This window comes from Varanus komodoensis, unplaced genomic scaffold (genome assembly GCF_004798865.1).
Source record: "Varanus komodoensis strain SLA01 unplaced genomic scaffold, ASM479886v1 scaffold137, whole genome shotgun sequence".
Classification (NCBI taxonomy): domain Eukaryota; kingdom Metazoa; phylum Chordata; class Lepidosauria; order Squamata; family Varanidae; genus Varanus; species Varanus komodoensis.
The window spans coordinates 348,169-368,318 of NW_025335397.1; the positions used below are offsets into that span (position 1 = coordinate 348,169).

The window sequence follows — 20,150 nt, forward strand, 5'->3', positions numbered from 1 at the left end:
TGATCATTTGCCTGGCTGCCATCTCCTCCCTTTTCCTGCTGTCCATCACCGTGTTCGTTGCGGTCAAGATCCAGAAACACCGGAAGTTCTCTGGAGCCCTTCCCGTGGCATCTGCATTCCCTGCGGGGCCCAGTTCACAGGAGAACGGGGAGGATTCTGGCTCGCTCTCCCAGGCCTACAACTATGAGGTTTGCCTGGCCGGCGGGTCCCTGGACAGCGAGTTCCGCTTCCTCAGACCGCTCTTCCCCATTTTTTCCATGGAGCCTTCCAACACTCAGGTGAATGCCAGGAATTCTAGTGGTGCCAAGGACAACCCCAGCCATGCAGAGGACAATCAGTTCAACAACCTGGTGAGAAATTGACTTGAAGTCTTTGCATAAGAGTATAAATGTAAAATGACCAAGATTTGGAGAGTGTAAATAGTTGATTTCAACTAGTTAGGCAAAACCTGCCAGTCATGTCAAAGATAACTGATAAGTCATTAGAACTTAATGATTTAATTACATTTCAGATTTTAATGTTTCAACAGCTGAAATGTAATTGACAGCAACAACCGGATAGATGCTGCAGTTTAACTGAAAGAACATGGCATGTACATGCACTGTGCATTATCTTGGCAAATATTGTTTGCTTTGCTTTTTTTGTATGCACATAATTTAGAAAATCATTGTCTCATCTATGAACAGTAGCTATCTTTGAAAGGGAAACAAGCATAAATCTAAACCACTTTCACACAGGGCTGCTTTTCTGTGGATCATACATGCTGTTAATATTTTCTTCTCCTTGTCCCACAAGGTGGCAGTGCTAAATTTAGGCAAATGCATGTAATTCATCCTGTCCTAATGAACTCAGGGGGTGGGAATCAATTTCCTGCAGCCAGTATGAGGGATGCGTCCAGGCTGTCTGGAATCCGGGTTGGGTCTGCCCATCGGACTTCTTCTGGTGTGCATCCTTCTCTAAGGAAGGGGGACCACCCTGGAGGAAGTCCATGGCATTAGCAGACCTACAGTTGCAGGACCGGCAACCTTCCTCAGCTGCCCTTCCAGGCAGCCTACATGCTTTCCTGCCCGCTGCCTCTGCTGGTGCACAGGAGCAAGGGGACAGGATCTGGGCACATTGGCAGCAGCTGTGGAAGGCATGGCAGCCTGGTGCTGCTTGTGCAGGGCAGGGGCTCAAGTCCTGGCAAGCGCCCTGTGGCCCCTGGTGATGCTCGCCAGGAACTCTGGCTCTGGGCTGGAGCAAAGTGGTCCAGAATCCAGGAAGCTGAAACCAGGGAATCTGGCGGATTTCCCGCCCAAAGTGGATTTCCCCACCGGTATTGCCTCCCCTTGAATGATGCTTATTGCTGCAGTCCAGCTCCTCTTGTGATCTCTCCATCTGCCCCACATCCTGTTTCACATCCTCAGGGCCATCCACACCCACCTCCGACTGCTACTCTCTATCTACGGCAGGGTCCTCAAACTTTTCCACCAGGGGGCCAGTTGAAAGGTGCCGGTGGTGGCGTGGGTCAGAAAGGTGGTGCTGGCGGGGCACGTGGGCCGGCGTGGGAGTGGGGGCAGGGCACACGGGCGCAGTGGGGTGCAGACGGGCGGGCGGGCACGCACAGCGAGAGGAGGCGAGGCGATGCAACGGTGGGCATGCAATGCAGCGGCTTGCTGCTTGGAGATCATTTTCTCCGGGTGAGTCCAAACAGTCTCCTCGCGAGCAAGCCACTGCCTCCCTGCATGGGGGAGGGGGGGCGAGGCGGGCTGCAGCAGGCATGCATGGCGTGCACATGGCATGTGGACATGCACACAGCACGTTAAAAACCTCAGAGACAGGCCAGATAAATGTCCATGGCGGACCGGATCCGGCCCCTGGGCTGTAGTGTGAGGACCCATGATCTACAACTTGGCTGACTTCTTCAAGCATCCAGCAATTGCCGTTCTTCACCAATCTGCACATGGCTTTCTTGACCAACCATCTCTGATACTCAGAGCAACAATTTTCACCTCCCTTTTAGCCTTCATTTCTCCCCTTTGAGTCGACAAAGGCTCACACATCTATTTTTAGCATTTCTTCCCATTCTACTTCATACTTTTCCCCTTTTTTATGCTGTAAGAGTGATTATTTATTTATTTATTTATTTATTCATTACAAGCATTTCTATCCCATCCTCCCAAGGAATACCTGAAATTCCCTGGTCACCTTTCACTGAAAGCAGCCACAGGCTAACAAGAGCAAACTCAGTTTGTCGTAGGCAGATGCGATGATGGCTAGAATCACTGGGCCCCATTTACATACAATCCTTCAAGCATTTCCAAACCACCCTCCTTTGCCTGGCATTCATCCCAACCAAATGCTTGCTCTATAGTTACCTTATGAAGAACCTTGACTTCTTTAATCTTGCTCATATGGGTCTCAGTTTACCAGACCGATCAAGGTAAGAGCAACAGGTCTGATTCGTAAGTGCACAAGTTCCCCTTCACTGCCAAGCAAGCCCAGCTTCTTATTGAAGGGTCAATATGGGATCTACTGTAACGTTTAAGGCCTGTTCTATGACCACTGAAATATTTACAGTGGCTCTTGCCACTTGAGTAACACCCAACCAAAGTACAATAAATGTGACTACTTGGTGGAACCATGAGTTTCTAGTGGATAATGGGTTCAGAATACTTCCTTTTACATGCTGGAAGCTTCCCAAGATTTGCATAACAAAGCTAATGAGATTCTTGCCTACCCCCAGGTTTGGAACTACATTTACTAGGATGTAGGTTCCTTCCCAATTGTGCCTCGGAAGGGCCTTATACAGATTCTTACCACCAAGAAAAATTAGCCTGATTTTGCCGGTTCAGCAATATTCCCTAGCGCAGCTAAAGGTGGGTAGGGGAGAGTGTGGGTTGGCCTCATGCTGGCATGTGCCTTGGGCTGACCACACGCTGCACAGAGATCAGATGTTATAACAGTCACTTATTTGATTGTTGCCAACTACAAGCCAACATGATATTTTTTGCCCTGTGTGTTCTTTCTGACTTGAAAAACCATGCAGTAACATTTTGGGAGGCTCGCTGACTCCATGGGAGAGTTCAGCCGCAGCTGTCTGACCATGTGGTGTTTGTGCCCACGCCAAGTTTTCAAGAGCCCAGACTATGACTGGCACCTTGTGGGTTATTTGGGCTTAACTGACTGCTTTCACCTTGTTCTTCTGGTTGTGAATAGTTACCTTTCCCTCAATGTGGGTGTTTAGCCTTAGAGGGGGGCACCCCACACTTATTCTCAGAGCATATGGGGAAATGGGAATGCTTGCTTAATTTTAATAGTAACTCTGAGCAGAACTGGGATGTCCTTATCAAAAATTCTTATCTAGGCTGCATGGGGGAAGCAAGGAAAGCAAGCTGTTTTGCTGCTGGTGAGATCTCAGGTTATGCTGATGTTGGATGGTCTCCTTCAGTAATTTTGTACAACCAGAACCTCTTGACCTGGTGGAATCTTCATGGCTGTTAATGATTTAGGCTGCTCAGCCACTAGCAACATTCTCTGCCTCTATCGACCAGGGACTCCTGTTCTGAAGCTGGGTCTCCTCTGAAGTGTTGGCATTCTGGCAGTTCACCCGTGGGCATTTTTTCCCCAAATGGGGCATATGAATCCGTGTGCTCTTTTCTGCCACTCAGATCACCCTATGATGAGAGACAATGTCTCTGTTTAATTGGTGACCAATTTTGATTTCTCCATTCTTTGATCTGGATGCAATCTCCAGCTTGGATACTATGGCAAAGGTTGTCTGGAGGCACAGGAAAAGCTTCTTGTATGGTATGAACTTGCTTCAGTAGCCTTATACAACAAGAAAGTACTGCATTGTTTCCTTCTACTAACTTCATACCCCTTTCCTTAATTGTTCATAAAGGATGCAGACAGCCTAAATTCAAAGGCCCGTCAAATGACATCTCAAAAGGCATTTGTCCATCCTTAGATTTGGGAGTGCTTCATAGGTAAATAGCAACCACAGGAAACAGCCAGAAACAATATTCCAGCATCATCATTCAGTCTTGCAAACTTGCACGTCCAAGGATTTTGGGTGGGAGGCAGTGTGCACTTTTTGTTCAGTCCCTAAACGTTAACAAATGATGTTAATAAAGGTGAAAATGAGAACCTTGATCAGACTCTAATTGCAATGGGATTCCAAATCTTGTGATTATTTCAGGCAGAAGCTTTTTTACAATGGGGACAGCAGCAACATGTTTCATAGGAAACAATGCAGGCCACCCACTGAATTGATCTGCCGGTATTAGCACATCCTCATATTCCTGGAGAAGGGGAGTTCAGGCTTAGGCAAACGGAATGCCAAATTACCCTTAGACAAGACTTGAAGTGTTTCAATAAGTCCTTATGCTCAAGAAAGCAATTTTCCTACTCCAGCAACTGCACTCAGAATTGCCTCCCCTCCTGTATAGCTACCTGTGCATCCTGATCAAGACCACCTTTCCTGCTCCAGGGCAGATGAGACAGGGCTGTTTGGGCTCCACAGCTGCCTGCCCTTTAGAGCACGGTCAAAATTGACTTAGCATCAAACATCTCCATTTCAGGCGACCCTTGCAGTCTGATGGTTGTTCAGTGATAATGGAGAGCTGCAGTATTTATTTGGAACATTTCATTTTTACTCTGTGTGCATGCATAATTATTGATTTATTGAGAATGCATAACCTCGGATATTTAACCTTGGGTATTTAATATGATGGAAAAGTGAGCTATACATTATGTTTAAGGAACCAAGCAAACAGATTCTAGTGTTGCCATGGAAGAAGGCAAAATAAATGTAAATGGAAGCAGAGCAAAGAATAGAACTAGATGGCAGTTTCTACACAGAAACATGGAGTCTCCCCTGTTATGGCTTCAGGTTGAAAAGAGATCATCTCCAGCGCCTCTAATTTCATCTTTGTGCACAGCAACACTGGCGCCACCTCTGGCTTGCCCTGGGCCTTCGCTCTTCCGCACATTTCCCTGCTAGGCGGTTGCTTCCTCATAACCTCACTCTCCTTTCCTTCTGCCCCAGTTCACATTTAACCCTCCTCAGAAATCAAGAACCTGAGTTTCCCCACTCTGCCCTTTGCTCACCGTTGCTTTTTACTGGTACAGTCAGGGAGCAGAGTTCTTTGGGAGAAGAATGAATAACTGGAGTCCTAGCATGACAGTGCCACCATAGCAGCTCCATTGTTGGAAGAACCTGACACTGCCTCAGGGAGGCATCACACAGCTCATATTTTGCTATTCAGGAATCCATAAACATCCAGATAGCTGGCCACTGCCTGTACTGAGGCCAGCTCAAATGCCGGACAATTGCGCAAGCCCTCCTGTTCTCCGGAACGCTTCTTCAGGCCAGGTATCTTGGATTACGTCTCCCAGAGCTTGCCGCTGCAAGTCGCCATATCTGGGCTTGACTGGAGCTGAAGTCCAAAACAGCTGGAGGGTGCCAGGTTGGCAAAGCCTAGCCAAGGTGATGCGGAGGAATGGAGCGGTTTTAGAAGCGAGGGTAGATGTGGAGTGACTATGAGGCCTGTGGGTTAAGCCCAGGCCCAGAGTGGAGGTGGCAGGCTGAAGGGCTGAGGGCACAATCTGATGCCTGTCTGGACAGGGCAAGTCCTGCAACTTCCAGGACCGACCCCCCCACCCCCCTGGCCACAGCTAGGTATTTTCCCCCTTATGGACCAGGGTGGCTATCGCTGGTGGCTTGTTTTCAAAACATAGAACAGGAGCTTTCCCCTTCCCTGCATGTGTGGTACATGGGGCATCTTGACTGCGTGTGACTTCTGACAGAACCCTTTTTGTTACAGTCTCACATGCTTGCAGCATTTGTCTGATGAAAGCGAAACCCAGCCGGCAGAAATTACAATGCCTCCTTTTATATTCCTCACAGGCCAGAGCCTCTCTCTCTGAAGACTCAGCTCCCAGACCCGGAGGCCCAGGGGGCAGTGCCAATCAGGCAGCAGGAGCAAATGTGAACTCTGGTCAGGCTGACTGGCTTTCCTATCAGTAGATGAGAACGACAAACGTGGTCCGTTATTCCATCTCTGTTGGACACAGTAAGGATGAAATCAAGAGATCAAGCAGCATGCAAGACACGGGACCCCGGGCCTGGAAAGAATGGGCCCTCTGCCTAAAAGGGAACATCATCGAGCACCAAGACTCGGAAACCCTTTCGGACAGGCCACGTTGAGACCAGCAGGAATGCCCTTGCGTTCTTCCATTCACTTCAGGGTGGACTGCAGCCATGTGAACAACTGCTTAGCTATTTCTGCTCTGTCGGGTTTGACTACAGCCTGTTGCTCTTTCAACCGAGCTCCTCAGGAAGTCCGGGGGCCCTTTGCATGCATGTTGCTATGAGTCTTTCTCTGATTACTCTCATGCCATTTGTGCTGCTCTTCTTTAAGTATTTGCAGTGGTGATACCAGTCTTTCGGAAACTCTATAGTCACTGACCTTGGTTATTATTCAAGCTATTGTAATGCAGCTGTTGCTCCTACCTTCCCGAAAGTCCTAGCAAGACAAATGAATGATTATGCTCAGTGAGGAGGAAAAAAGGATGGATGCAATCCACCAAGAACTTTGAGAATTGTGAGTTTTACACATGAAGAGCAGTTCTCCCATTCATTTCAACAGGTCTTGCAAATAAGGCTTTTATTTCCCAGTACATGCCGTTTCTAGTCATATTTAAACTATGTGTGCATGTCGCTCAGTTCTGCTGTTGCCTGTAATTAGATTTGTGCTAGTAGCTTTCATAGGGTCCACACACTAAAATGCACTGAAAATGAGCTATTCTGGTTTTCCTATAATTTACCTCAGTGCTGAGAAAAACACTCCGAGCTAATTCATATTCCTATGAAATGGTTAAAGAAAAATGAAACATCCTGCAATTGACAAGAACATTTTGCCCACTTATTTATGCTCAAGAGGACAAGTTGAACATAATTCCTGATCATGGGAATTATTCCCGATTCCCAATCGATCATTCCCGATCATGTCTTGTAAAGTTATCCTTTATCGTGGGCTGACTTGAAGTCCTTGGAACTATTCAGACAATAAGCAAATGGATTTAACTCCAAACTGGTGCTGATCTCTACAGCAAAGGGGAGAGTTTGGTGAACTACCCCTTATAAACCCACGGTAACAGGTTCCTGTAAAGAGATATCATAAAAAGAATGAAAGACTATTACATTAATGTTCTTCCACAATCATGAGGTTGTGTGCTTGTGTAGTCCGGAATAGTTTTCAGTAAATCTTTCTCTTTTGGGAATTGTGCTAGAGTCAGATAATGACAGAAGCGCACAATGGCAAAGCATCTTGAAATCTGTGGATGATAACGTGTAGGATGTAGCATTATAGTGAATTAGGCGCTTAAATAGTAATAAGTGCAATCCACACAGACTGGAATCAGCAGGGACACATGTTACTCTTCTCTCTCTCTCTCTCTCTCTCTCTCTCTCTCTCTCTCTCATTCTTCCTTCCTTTCCTTTTCTTTTTTTAAGGATGTGGAATGCTCCAATTTCTTTTTATGCACAAGCAGTTTGTTGTTAGAAGATGATAACATAAATGCTGTGTAATTTTATATACCATTAGCTAGATTCTAATGTTATGTTTGTATGTTCATCAAACAATAAAATCACTTTCTGAAATCTGTGAGTAGAAATAATTTGTGAAACACGATCCCAGATTCAACCAGACTCTTCATATCCAGAACTTGCCCCATTTTCAAGCCATGTGAAATACTTAATTCAATGTTCTTATTCTCAAAAAGCAGTGACACTCCTTTGCTCGTGAACATTCATGAGCAAAATGAACTCATCCGGCTTAGCTCCTCTGGGAGCACTTGTCTAGGCACGAGGCTGCGTTCCACTCCTTTTGCACCAACACTTTCCTTTGCTTCGACAGTGAGAAAATGTTTCTTGGAGCTGGCCTCAAGCAAATGTGGCACATGGGGTGAATGACAAGGCATTTAGTGTAAATTCTATTTTCCTATGGAAAACCTACTTTAAAAACAATTCAGAAGAAAAAAATCAGAAGAAATTATAACCCTAACCCTTATCAAGATGCACCTTAGGCAGGATGCCCCCTTCAGGGAAAACATGGCAAACTGTAATGCTCACTGGAGGGGCGAAGATGGCAAAGGCAGCCTTGGGATGCAGCACTGGCAGCCACGAACCGTGACAAGATGGCGTGGATCCGAGATGGAGCAGATCCACTCCTGAGGTCCAGAAGTGGCCTGGGCTGCTGGAAAACCGGAATCTTCCCCTTCAAAGGTTCCTGCAAGTCAATGGCAGGTGATGCCATGGTGGAGCCAACCAGTTGGCTCAAATGCCCCTTCCCTACTTTTCAAATCAGTCACGATGATGCTGGCTGAACACACAGAGGTGTGTGTGCTAAACCCCACCCAGCTTCGGCCCCAGACACATCGCCTGGGGCTTTACTAAAGAGGTAGCGTTTTGACAGCTGGAAAATGGCCTTGGTTGCTTTATGAAAACTCTTAGATCCGAATATTCCAATTGGCTAACAAAAAGTGTGAAACTGACCAAGCTACCTAGACCAGAATGCTAAATACTCCATGCCCACAAAAAACTGAATTGAAAAAGTATCTACGCAGAGAAGAAATCCTGAATTTTCAATCCTGGGCACTGAATTTTCAATCCTGATCAAGGAGCACCTCAAACAAAATGTCTAATGTTTAAATTAACAGCTTACATGCTTACCTGGCTGTTTAAGAGCTGCTGTTCCCCCTCATTCTTGTGGAACGCAGAGATCACAGCAGACTGGAAAGAAACAAGCAAATAAGTTTGAGGGTTTGATCTTCAGCCTTTATTTAGCAATGAGCAAAAAATGGGTAGAGCCAAGAGACTGTGGCAATATGAGGGTGGTTTATAGGCTATATTTGCAACTTAATGCGACCCTCTTGCTCACACAGACCCTTATGGAGGGATCTCATGGGATAACTCCAAAATAATTTGCTTTTCAAAGTGTGAATGGCATTCTAGATACCATGAAGGACACTGTCCCTGCACCATCTGCAGAAATAAACCGATTAACTTTTTCTATGTATCACAAGTCCTCTGGGTTACTGTGTAATTACTTGGTCTTTTTTATTGTTGAGAATGTTTCTTTTTTAAAAAATTGCCTACTATTAAGTATTCCTACTAAGTATTCTTAAGTATACACAATTCAAAGTCTGGGTGCTGAACTCCCTCGGACTTCCTCCCAAACCCAACCACAGCTTAGATGCTTGCTGGCAACTGGCAAAACGGAAATTAAAGAACCCTGACGGCAAACCCCAGAAATGGCTAAGCCCTTCCAGGACTGCCCTGCCTCACATAATACGGTCTGCAGCAAGATGGCTGTGCAGTTTGGCACAGCAAGACACACACCCTTTGCACAAACAGCCGAGACAGAAACTACCAGGACAGGGCAGGGGTGGGCACTGTTCTGCCCCAGCCCCCTCAGGGGGCCACAACAACAGCACCGCTGGCCAGCAGCACAGCGCTTCTGGGGCAGTTCCATGGTGATCCTGGGCAGGGAGGAAGGGGACTGATCTTGAGAAGTAATCAGTGCCAGGACCAGAGGCTGGAGCAGCTACCTTGGCTTGGAGCAGAAGGAGAGCACTCGGTGCATCTTGTGCTTCCATCCGTGAAAATAAGCTTGTGTTTCATTGGACTGTCCAGCGTTGGCCTGTGAATGTGCCTAAGAGCTGCTCTGCACAGAGAGATGGCAGTGCACCACGGCCGCTCATTCACAGACGCTTTGGGGACCTTTTCACCACGCTGTCATCCTCCAGGGCCCTTTTGTGCTCTCCAGCCCTTTTTGCTAGCTTTTTTACAGTGAGGAAAGCCTGAGATTAAGATGCAAATGGCAGCACACTGGAATAAAAGCCTCCTGAAAAACCCCAGTTCTGCTCTAGCGCCTCCTTAAAGAGCACCAGCTTGTGGTTGGTTAAAAGAAAAAAGAGAAAAGCAGAGAAATGCAAACGCTTTTCAGGTAAGTGTGTAAGAAAAGCCTAGCTGGGTCAAACGAGTGGTCCATCTAGTTCAGCGCTTGGTACACACGGTGGCAACCCAGCTGCCCAAGGATCCCCCCAGCAGGGTGGGAGCAAGACCTCCTCCTCAGCAATGGGTGAGTGCAGTCGTGCCACCCCTGGTGAAGCGGGGAGCCCAGAGCCAGCAAGGCTAGTAGGCATGGAGAGCCTCCTCCCTCGTGAATCTGCCCGAGCCCCCTTTAAAGCTTTGGCGGCCACCAAAGGAAACAGAGATGTACAGAATGGACCTTTCCTCCCAGTGAAAATGGAAGGTGCCTTGGGTGGTGCCCCTCAGGGCCAAAGCCCGAGGGAAGGAGCACGCCTCTTCGAGAGCAGTCCTGGAGTAGGAGGAAGACACCAGCAGCCAGGGAAACCGCTGAATTCGGGGTATACCCCCAGCCGGCCTGAGGCTGCCCGGGCCAGAGGCTTGTGGGGAGAGGCGAGTGCTCTGGGTGTGTCTCTGTGGGATCAGGAAGGGCATCCTGAGGGCACGAGGCAGCATCTTCTGTGAAGCCAGGGGGCAAAGCAAGTGGGATACCTAAGGAGGAATACTGTGGCCTTTGTGTGGGGCCTCTCTGTGAGGGTCCATAGCTCAAGCAAGGGGCCTGCATAACACTGAGGTAGCTACCTGGCCCCTACAAACAAGAGTGCAGTGGGGACAGGGGGGTTGCAGTGACAAACAACAGCAGCCATGGATGGGAAGGTTGTGGTTTGTGTAGCCACCACATGCATTTCCTCAGTATTCCCACAGGTGCCACACCACACGCTCTGTTCCAGAAACAGTCACACAACACGGGGCTCATGCCCAGTTCTGCAGCAGGGATGCAAGGACGAGGCACCCGACCACAAGGCATGGCGGAGGAGGGCGCAGCACTTGCAACATGGCACTTGTGGAGGCTTCCCATGCTTTGTCCAGCCTTGACTCGTGATGACAGGGTGAACCCCCTACGGCACGTCACACTCGGAGACACCGGCTGGGACTGCCATGTGGGGCAAGAAGGACCTTGCTGGCTATAAGCCCCAACAGGCAGGGCAACTCCCACCACACTCCACTGCAGGCTACAGCACTGGGAGCTCGGCAGCTCTCTGGCTCACACTCCCCAGCAGCCACTGGTGCTGCTGGCTGGGCTCTCATGGCCACTTTTGCTCCTGCTGGCCAGGTGAAGCCATACAATCAGGTGCTGCACTCAGCTTCATTTGTTTTCGCAGCACCAAACGACACCAAAGCCAAAAAACCAGCAAAGGAGCATCACAACAGAGGGGCAAGCATGTCATGCTCATCTATGTCTGTACCTCTTTGCTAGCCCAAAAGAAACCAGAGGTGGTCTGATCTAGCACAGGGTGGGAGGGCTTTGAACCTTTGCTCTCTGCTGTGATCCTGACACAGACTGCATGGCTATCCCCTGCAGTTGGCCTGTGACTCCAAGGGGTTTGGTCCAAGGGGAGCCTAATCACATGCACACTTCAGGTCCTGGTCCCCAAGCCAGACTGGAAGGCCAGTGGAGGAGAAGGCCTTTTCATGCTGCATGCCAGGGTCTCAATCTGGATCCGGTTGCCCACACCTAGATCTGAGTAAGAGAAACCTGCTGCTATATGCCGCATATTAAAGGAAATGAGCAGTTTGGGCCCAACAAAGCCAACGTCCTGCAAATACCAAAGATTCCATAGAAAATAAATGCCTTCGGTGACAATAGAGCATGGATAAAGTCACTTTCGAAGGTGCCTGGCTGCACAACCCTGTGTGGCCAGGATGGGTGCTACGCATTGCTGACTTCCCTCATGTTGCCACTTCAATCTCCACCAGTCAGTGACCCATTGCTGACTCTCCTGGGGGATGCTGCACACCTGCTGGGAAATCTCTTTTCGGGGAGGAGCCATGCGGCAGCAAATGTTGTTGTGAGCCGCCCCCAGGCTTTGTTGCGATGGGGGCGGCATAGAAATGTTTTAAATAAATAAATAAATAAATAAATAAATAAATAAATAAATGCTATTGTGGGGCGGTCTCCCCAGCAAGACCAGTCTGGAGCCAGCGTTGGCCTTTTAGGCACTGGGATTTGGCCTTCCTCTGCTCTCAGGCTTTTGGCAGCATGTGGTAAGGTTTTAATCAGCTCTTGGATTTTCTAACCCTTATTATTGATTGCTTACAACTTCATGTGTGTGTGGGTGTGTTTAAATGTCTTGCATGTGGTTTCTTTACGTTTCCATATAAATAGTTTTATTCTGTGTATAACCTTTATTTAATAGATTATTAGCTCTCTCCATTAGCCATAATTGTGCTGCAAATGCTTTTAATCTTTGGAAACCACTGAGAAAGCTTTTGCTATTCAGTGGAGCAGAAACATGATAGATGAAAGTCAAAGAAAGAGAGCACAACAGAACAGCAGTGGGTGGCTGGACCACCAAGGGCTGTGCTCCGTTCCTGCAGAAAGATGAGACCTCTTTCTCTGAGACAGAGGCTGAGCAACCTCCTGGGTGAATGGATCTCCAAGACTGGCCAGAGGAGCTCATGAGAAAACAGTGTCCCATTGCAAAGGATATCTCCTCATCCCTTCATCCTAATGAGTAAAGCACTGCACATTGGAACTTCTTCCAGAAGTCCAGCATGCCTCCATGGAGCCGTGGGTGGGCACTGGAAGATCCAGCTCATAAGTTCTCATTTGACATGTGCAGCTTGCTTCCAGCTCCCAAAAGTCCCGGCCTGCCTGGCCATGGTTCTGTACTTCCCAGTGGTCCTGTAGATGTCCCAGCTGACCCTCCATGAGCCATGAATCTCCGGGCTGCCCAGAGAGGAAGCATTTCCTTTGAATTACTGTTCCATGCACTGAAAGGCTGAAAAGGAAAGTTCCGTGATTGCCTACAGGATGCAGGGTATTGCGCTCCGACACCTGACCTGACCAAACACCAGGACTTCAGGGATATATTTGATGACATGGAGGGACACCAACTGTCTGGCTCTGTGGCTGTGCCCTCAACTTGGTACTCCGTGCCTGGATTCCTCTGGAGCAGACCTGCTCAATGTAGAGCCAGAACTCACTTCCTTATGGGACTTCCGGGGGGAAGTGGGGTGAGGGGGGGGGTGGAGGACTGAAGCTGGGATTTATCTGAATGTCTGTTTTTCCTATTATTGTTCCAGTGCTGTTTGCCAAGAAGAAATATGGGGAACTGCATTGATGTAGCCACGACTGGCCCTGCATCTCTGAATCACAATCTGCATCAGGTGTGCCCTAATCTCCAAACTTCTGGAAAGACTTTTCAGGCCAGAACACTCGTAGTCTGGCGTGAAGAGGTGATGGCTGCTGATGTGGCTTTTGGAGTCTGCCGTTGTCAATGCTTCTCACAGCAGAGCTGCTCTGGCTTCCTGGTCATTTTTGTTGCCCTTCTCTGTTCTTTTCCCAACTCAATAATGCTCTTTTTCAGGCAAGGTGACCACAACAGAACACTCTGTTCTAAGAGTGGTCACATTGAAAATTTGTATAAAGGAAATAAGATTTTGGCAGTTCTATTTTCTATTCTGTTACTAATTATGCCTACCATGGAGTTTGCCTTCTCCACAGCAGCTAAGCACTGGGCCAACTTTTCATGGAGCTGAACACCACTACCCCAAGATCCCTTTCTTGCTAGTTCACATCCCATCAGAGTGTGCTTGAAAGTGGGATTTATGGCCCCAACATGCATTACTCTACAGTTGCTTATGCTGAACTGCACATAACTGAATGGTCATTAAGATCAATTCCAGAGTGGTGATTATCAAGAAATGCAAGGAAGATGATAAATAAGATTAAATATGCTGAAAAGCTACTGCAAGCATGTTTCTTTGTGAGCTTGCTGGTTTCCTTTGTGATTCTAGGGGCAAAAAGCTTTTAACTCAATTGAGTGGAAATTTTCACTCGACGCTTGTAAAAAGTGTAGACGTGTGATAATTATACATGCAAAGCCCTTTCGGGATTTTTCCTTTCCCAATAGACCTTGCAGCTTCTCAGCCAAATATTCCTTTGGATTTAATAACATAGGAGTCCTTATAGCCATGGGAAGTTAGTGGTCATGGGAAATTTTCTTGCCCAACATTTCAACTATATATTAAAGAAAGGAGGGATGAGCTTCTGATGAGTGAGATCTCTTTTGGAGCAGCTGCAGGTTCTGGGCTTGAGTCTGATTATCTGAAATCTGTGAGAATTAAACATGTGGAAAGGAGGGCAGTTTAGAAGTTATCTCTTTCTGCTCTTTTCAGAGCAAAAATGCAGAGTTGTAACATCTTGCTTGGTGATGGGCCAGAATTCCTTGTCAGGACAGAATAACTGGTAATGGTATAATGGGCACACCCCTACACCTGAGCTGATGAAACAGAAAGGCCTGTTTGTTCCCCAGAGCAAACCTCTTATTCCTCTTATACCTTCACCTCAACTGCACTCACCTTTCTGCTGAACACTCTCTACTGGTCTGATAGTGCTTCCAGATAAACTTGTAGCATGAAAAATTAAACTAGAAAGCTTTGCTAAACAAGGATTTGGGGTCTTTGTCAAGTTCCCTGCTAACCGCTTCCGCTTTACTGTCTGAAAACCTCCATACATGACGCTGAAATGCAGCCTCCCTTGGATTCTCCATCCAACCTGAATCCTTGTCTGTTTAAACTTTGAATTATCAAAACCTACCATGAAATAGAAGGCTGCTTTTTTCATATACTCTAGATGTTGATTACCAGGATGAAGTACCTTCATCTTTGATTGCCCAGAATGCCTTCTGGTATGGACTATTAATGACGTTTGACTGTGGTTTGCATGGCCCCATACAACAAATTTTCAGTGCAGTCTGTTGCTGGACATGATCTCTGCTCATGTGCATGTATTTCTAGTCATATCTGATTTTAAGGCTATCTCCTGAACCAGATTTTGCCAGAGGCTCTTTGCAGTAGAAGCCATGGACAGAAATTTCTCTGTTCTTCTATTATTATTATTATTATTATTATTATTATTATTATTATTATTATTATTACATTTCTATGCTATAACTATTCTATTATAACATTTCTATAACATTCTCTAACATCTCTATTTTTACCTGGAGCTGAAATTGTGATTCCACTTGAACTATGAACCTGGATCTCTAAGTGCTTTATACTCCTAATGTTATTCTAAGAGTTCAGTCTCCAACTATGATGATGTATCAACTCCAGCATGGTTCCTTAATCAGCCATGGAAGAGTAACTCTTGAATTAACTGATTTATAATGTGGATATTCATGGATGAAGTAGTGCAGAAATAACTCAGAGGGAAAGTCACAATTCCTAACCATTGGCTGGTATCATCCACCTGCCAATCGCACCAAGCAGTCTAAAGTTCTACAAATAATGGCTTTTAGAAGTGGAGAGACTATTCTTGATCCATAGCAAATGGTGGACTCTGATTAACACATTCTCACATCATCTCTGTCTACTGTTGCAGTTGTGATAATAATGTTATTTATTTATTTGAAAGGACATACAATTCTGATCTGAACATTCTTTAGCAGGTCTGTTTTGGGAAATGGGCAGCTAGAACCCCAAGCTGGGAGGAAAGGACAGGAGGAACTTCTTTCAAACACCAGAAAACTGAAGATGGCACTTTTCATACGTCCTTGACTGAAGTTCCTGAAACCCAACCATGGACGGAGGACGAACAGTTCACTGAGGGATGGGATTTGGTCTAATTATTTGCCAAAAGGGCAATGAAGCTGAAGAGCAATGGGGATGTCTAAAAGTGCCCGCTCAACCACTGTCTTGTGTATGGAGGCACTTCTGGAAAATTGTGCATGGATTTGGGTATGGAGATATTTCTGGAAGACAGTCCCTGCATCTGCTGCCATCAATTATATATACTGAAGTGGGGCAGTGGGAGGCTGAGACGTCTTCTGTTGGGTGCCAGTGCAAAGTCCAGTCAGTTAAGCAATGAAGAATAGCATGTTCACCAGCCATTAAGTATCCCTTCACATGCTGGAGCTTTGGACTCTTCCTGTAAATTGCAGATAAGCTGTGGGGCAGGATAGCGGTGGAAGCAGAGGCATGGTGTGGGACAACTGGGCTATTCCACATTAGATCAGAGATGCATGTCTGAAGCCTCTCTTGTCCGTCGTAAAACCACAGTTGGGGAACAGGTTCTAGGCAATGCAGACCACAACTGAGGAGACCCCCCAGATCCTGCTTAACCATTAGACCATGTCCCAAAGAACAGCTATTTACTTAAATCTTGTGACCTGGACTGTGGAGACCTTGTCTTTTGCCTGACCCCTCTTTGGCCTGACCATTCAGAACTCCCAGATTCCAGAAGAGCAGCTGCTAGACTCAGACTCTGGAAACAGGATGCTCCAGCGTTCTCTGGGGCTGAAACTGCACGTTACTTTAAAGATGTCATTAAGGTATTTTTAGTTCAAAATAAGCTCGTGGAACCTCATAGATTGTCAACCATCCAGCGAACCACAGCTATTGAGCAGTATAAAGCAGGAATCAATCATTATTATCAACAACAGCAACCACATGGCCCTAGAGCAGTTGGTGGGGGCTTTACCCCCTTGTCCTATACTTGCGACTTGCATTACAAATGGATGTCTTTCTAGCAACGTAAACTGGTGGCATGAAGAACCTGAACTACTGCCCCTTGCTTGCTATGGTCCCAATCAACGTAGTAGCACAGACTCGGCATGTGAGCTCACAGTGCATTGCATGACTGAAGGAATAGGCCCAGCACTTTAAAGTCTTTGAAAACCGTCACGTACTTACAGTTTTCTGGCTCCAGAGCTGAACAGAGCACGCCTGACAGAACTTGGGCAGCTCTTGCTGCTTTCATGCGGCAGTAAACCATCCAGAGTGTTTCAATGGCTGCTAGGAACTTCAGCAATCCAATAACATACACGCCTCTTCAACAATCCCCCATCTCCAGTCTAAAGTGGGACAGCACAGAAAGATAACCCCTCTGATCAGTTTCCACCAGAAATTTGAAAGAAATGCATAGGACAAATTGCAAAGTCAAGTGAAAAGGACAAAAGCGTGAATTGCCATTACTTTTTCTTGCCATGCCCGTGTCAATTTGCATCAGATTGCTTTGTCATTTTGTATAATTATGCACCTTATCTTGTCTATCATGGATGTCAACTTTAACATTATTAGCTCAGCAAATTCCATTTTTTAAAATGTTTATCACTTTTCAACAAAACCAAACATTAGTGAAAAACCACTGATAATACAAAAGAAAAACAGAACCACAAATACATATACAGAAAAAAGGGGAAAACAAAAATGAAGAACTATATAGTAACACAGTAACAATCAGAAATACATTGAACTGGGATTCTGCTTCCTAAAAACAATACTGGGCTGATGGATTGGAAATGAATGCTATTTTTACTTTCATTTCCCCCCAGCACAATCATAGTCCTTTATCTGATGGTACCTACATCATTCCTGCCCACAATATATCCAAAATTGTTATATTTCACAGAAAGCAAAGAAGGCCCCAGGCCCATATGCTAAACCAAGTTGCATTGCAAATTCTAAGATTAAAAAGTCAAATTTATCTCAAATGAAAAACTAAAAACATTTCATCATCATCATCATAGTATTTAAATAAATTGTATTGCAAGCAAGAATATATTTCAAAACTTTTTAGAATGCATGGTTCCTTTTATTTTAAACATGCTAAAGTGTTTGTTGTAAGTCTTTTATAAAATACATATTATAAGGTTTATTTTTTAAAGTACATGTTCTTTTTAAAAGAAAACTGAATTAGAAAATATTCTTATGAAATTTAATCAACTTATATTTTCAGAAATTTATTTGTACAAATTTACTACGAGTTCTTCTATAATCCAAGTTAGAACACAACATATGGCAATATTTAGTCATCCTTTAATATAATAGACACCTTTTCAAACAAATTAACCTGCTTTTGTTTCAAGTCTCTTGTTTTCCTGAAAACTGGTGCAGTTCTTGGTTGAAACTCTGAGTGTCGCTGTTTCCTCAGAAGACTTAGAAGGACAAATTTGTTCTCTGTTCTCATTCAGCAGAGAATACACAAAGCTCAAATCCACATTCTGCATGCCTGGACATGCAAAACGAATGACCTAGGCAGTCTTTCAGAGCCCTTGCATCGCATCACAGCCAACTGCATCTATCTGGAAATGGTTGGAAGAAGGTTATGCTCTCAAAGGAGAATTCTGCTTTGCTTTCTGCTGGCCACTGCCTGGGAGAGCGCTTCTGGGCAAATCTATTATTCAATTCCTGAGGAAATGGCGAAAGGGTCTTTCATTGGAGATATTGCAAAGGATTTTGGCTTGGATATAAAGGACTTGTCGAGTGGTGAAGTCCAGATGATTTCCAGAGGTATGAAGCAATATTTTGCACTTGATTTAAGGAATGGCCTTTTGCTGGTCAATGAAGTAATAGACAGGGAGGAGATTTGCCACCAGATGGAGAAATGTCTGTTAAATGTTGAGATTCTTGTCAAGGATAAGGTGAAGTTTTTTATGATTACAGTTGAAATAGCAGATATTAATGACAATTCACCCACCTTCCCTATAGAAGAGCTGGAATTAAAAATTGCTGAAAACTCGGGTCTTCGGACGCGATTTCTTTTACCAGAGGCTCAGGATCCAGACCTGGGGACCAATTCTCTCCAGAGCTATGAACTCAGTAGTAACAAACACTTTTCTCTGGATGTGCAGCCTGGAGTTGATGGAGTCAAATATGCGGAACTGGTCCTTGAACAGTTGCTAGATCGCGAGGAAAAGAAGATGCATCAGCTGTTTCTCACTGCTGCTGACAAAGGACAACCACCAAGGTCTGGAACGGTGCGAATCTGTGTTACTGTCACAGATGTGAACGACAATGCTCCTATTTTTAGTAGGTCTCTTTATGAAGTAAATATTGTTGAAAACATCCTTAAAGGGTCTCACGTGCTAATGCTGAATGCAAGTGACCTCGATGAGGGAGTAAATTCAAATATAATGTATTCATTCAGAAAAATTTCAGAGAAAGCTTCTAAAGCATTCCACCTAGATCCCACCACAGGACAAATATTAGTCACTGGGAATATTGACTTTGAAGATTCTAAATCACATGAAATGGAAGTGCAGGCTCAAGACGGGGCTGGATTGTCGACTCGTGCCAGAGTGGTTATCCAAATCCTGGATGCAAATGATAACCCACCAGAGATCACTGTGACTTCCCTTTTCAGCAAGATTCTGGAGAACTCTCCTCCGGGAAGTGCCATAGGCCTTATACATATAAATGACAGAGACAGTGGGGAAAATGGGGAGGTCACATGCTCCATTCCGACCAGTCTTCCCTTCCTGTTGAAGAAGTCATTTGAAAGTTACTACAGCTTGGAAATCGCGAGTCTCCTTGACAGGGAGAAGGTCTCAGAGTACAACATCACGATCATAGCCAGTGACCGAGGGGTCCCTTCTCTCTCAGCAACAGCGTACTTCCCACTGGAAATATTAGACGAAAATGATAACCCACCCACCTTCAGAACTCCGAGTTTCATTTTTTACACAGAGGAAAATAATGACCGAGGTGATTTCATTACAGCCTTGAAAGCACATGACCCAGATTGTGGGGAAAATGGGAGAATAGCTTATTCCATAATGGAAAGAGAAATTGTGCAGCAAAAACCTATCCAGGTTTACTCAGACATAAATCTCACAGAGTTCAATGGGACTCATCCACATATACATGTGCAGAAGGTTGCAGCAAGACAATCCTTCCTTTCTTCCTATATTTCTATTAACTCAGAGACTGGAGCTATCTATACCCTACAAACTTTTGATTATGAAGACTTTCAGGAGATTAACTTCCAGGTGAAGGCCCAGGACGGGGGCTCCCCACCCCTCAGCTCCAACGTCTCCGTGACCCTCTTCATCCTGGACCAGAACGACAATGCCCCGGAGATCCTGTACCCCTCCCCTCCCACCGACGGCTCCACCGGCCTCGAGCCGGCCCCCCGCTCCTCTGAGCCGGGCTACCTGGTCACGAAGGTGGTGGCCGTGGACGCGGATTCTGGCCAGAACGCCTGGCTCTCGTATCAGCTGGCCAAGGCCACTGAGCCAGGGCTCTTCACTGTGGGCCTGCACACCGGAGAGGTCCGGACAGCACG

The 20,150-nt window shown here is 46.0% G+C and overlaps 1 protein-coding gene across 1 annotated transcript in view; it reads left to right on the plus strand.

The window, feature by feature from the left end:
* Positions 1 to 18,174: 18,174 nt before the first annotated feature.
* LOC123019783 (protocadherin gamma-A10-like) overlaps positions 18,175 to 20,150 on the plus strand; it is an 8,223-nt gene continuing 6,247 nt past the window's right edge. Inside the window, exons 1-2 of the mRNA XM_044422849.1 lie at positions 18,175 to 19,656; positions 19,741 to 20,150. Coding sequence (XP_044278784.1) covers positions 18,175 to 19,656; positions 19,741 to 20,150 — 1,892 coding nt within the window. The remainder of the gene's footprint in view (positions 19,657 to 19,740) is intronic.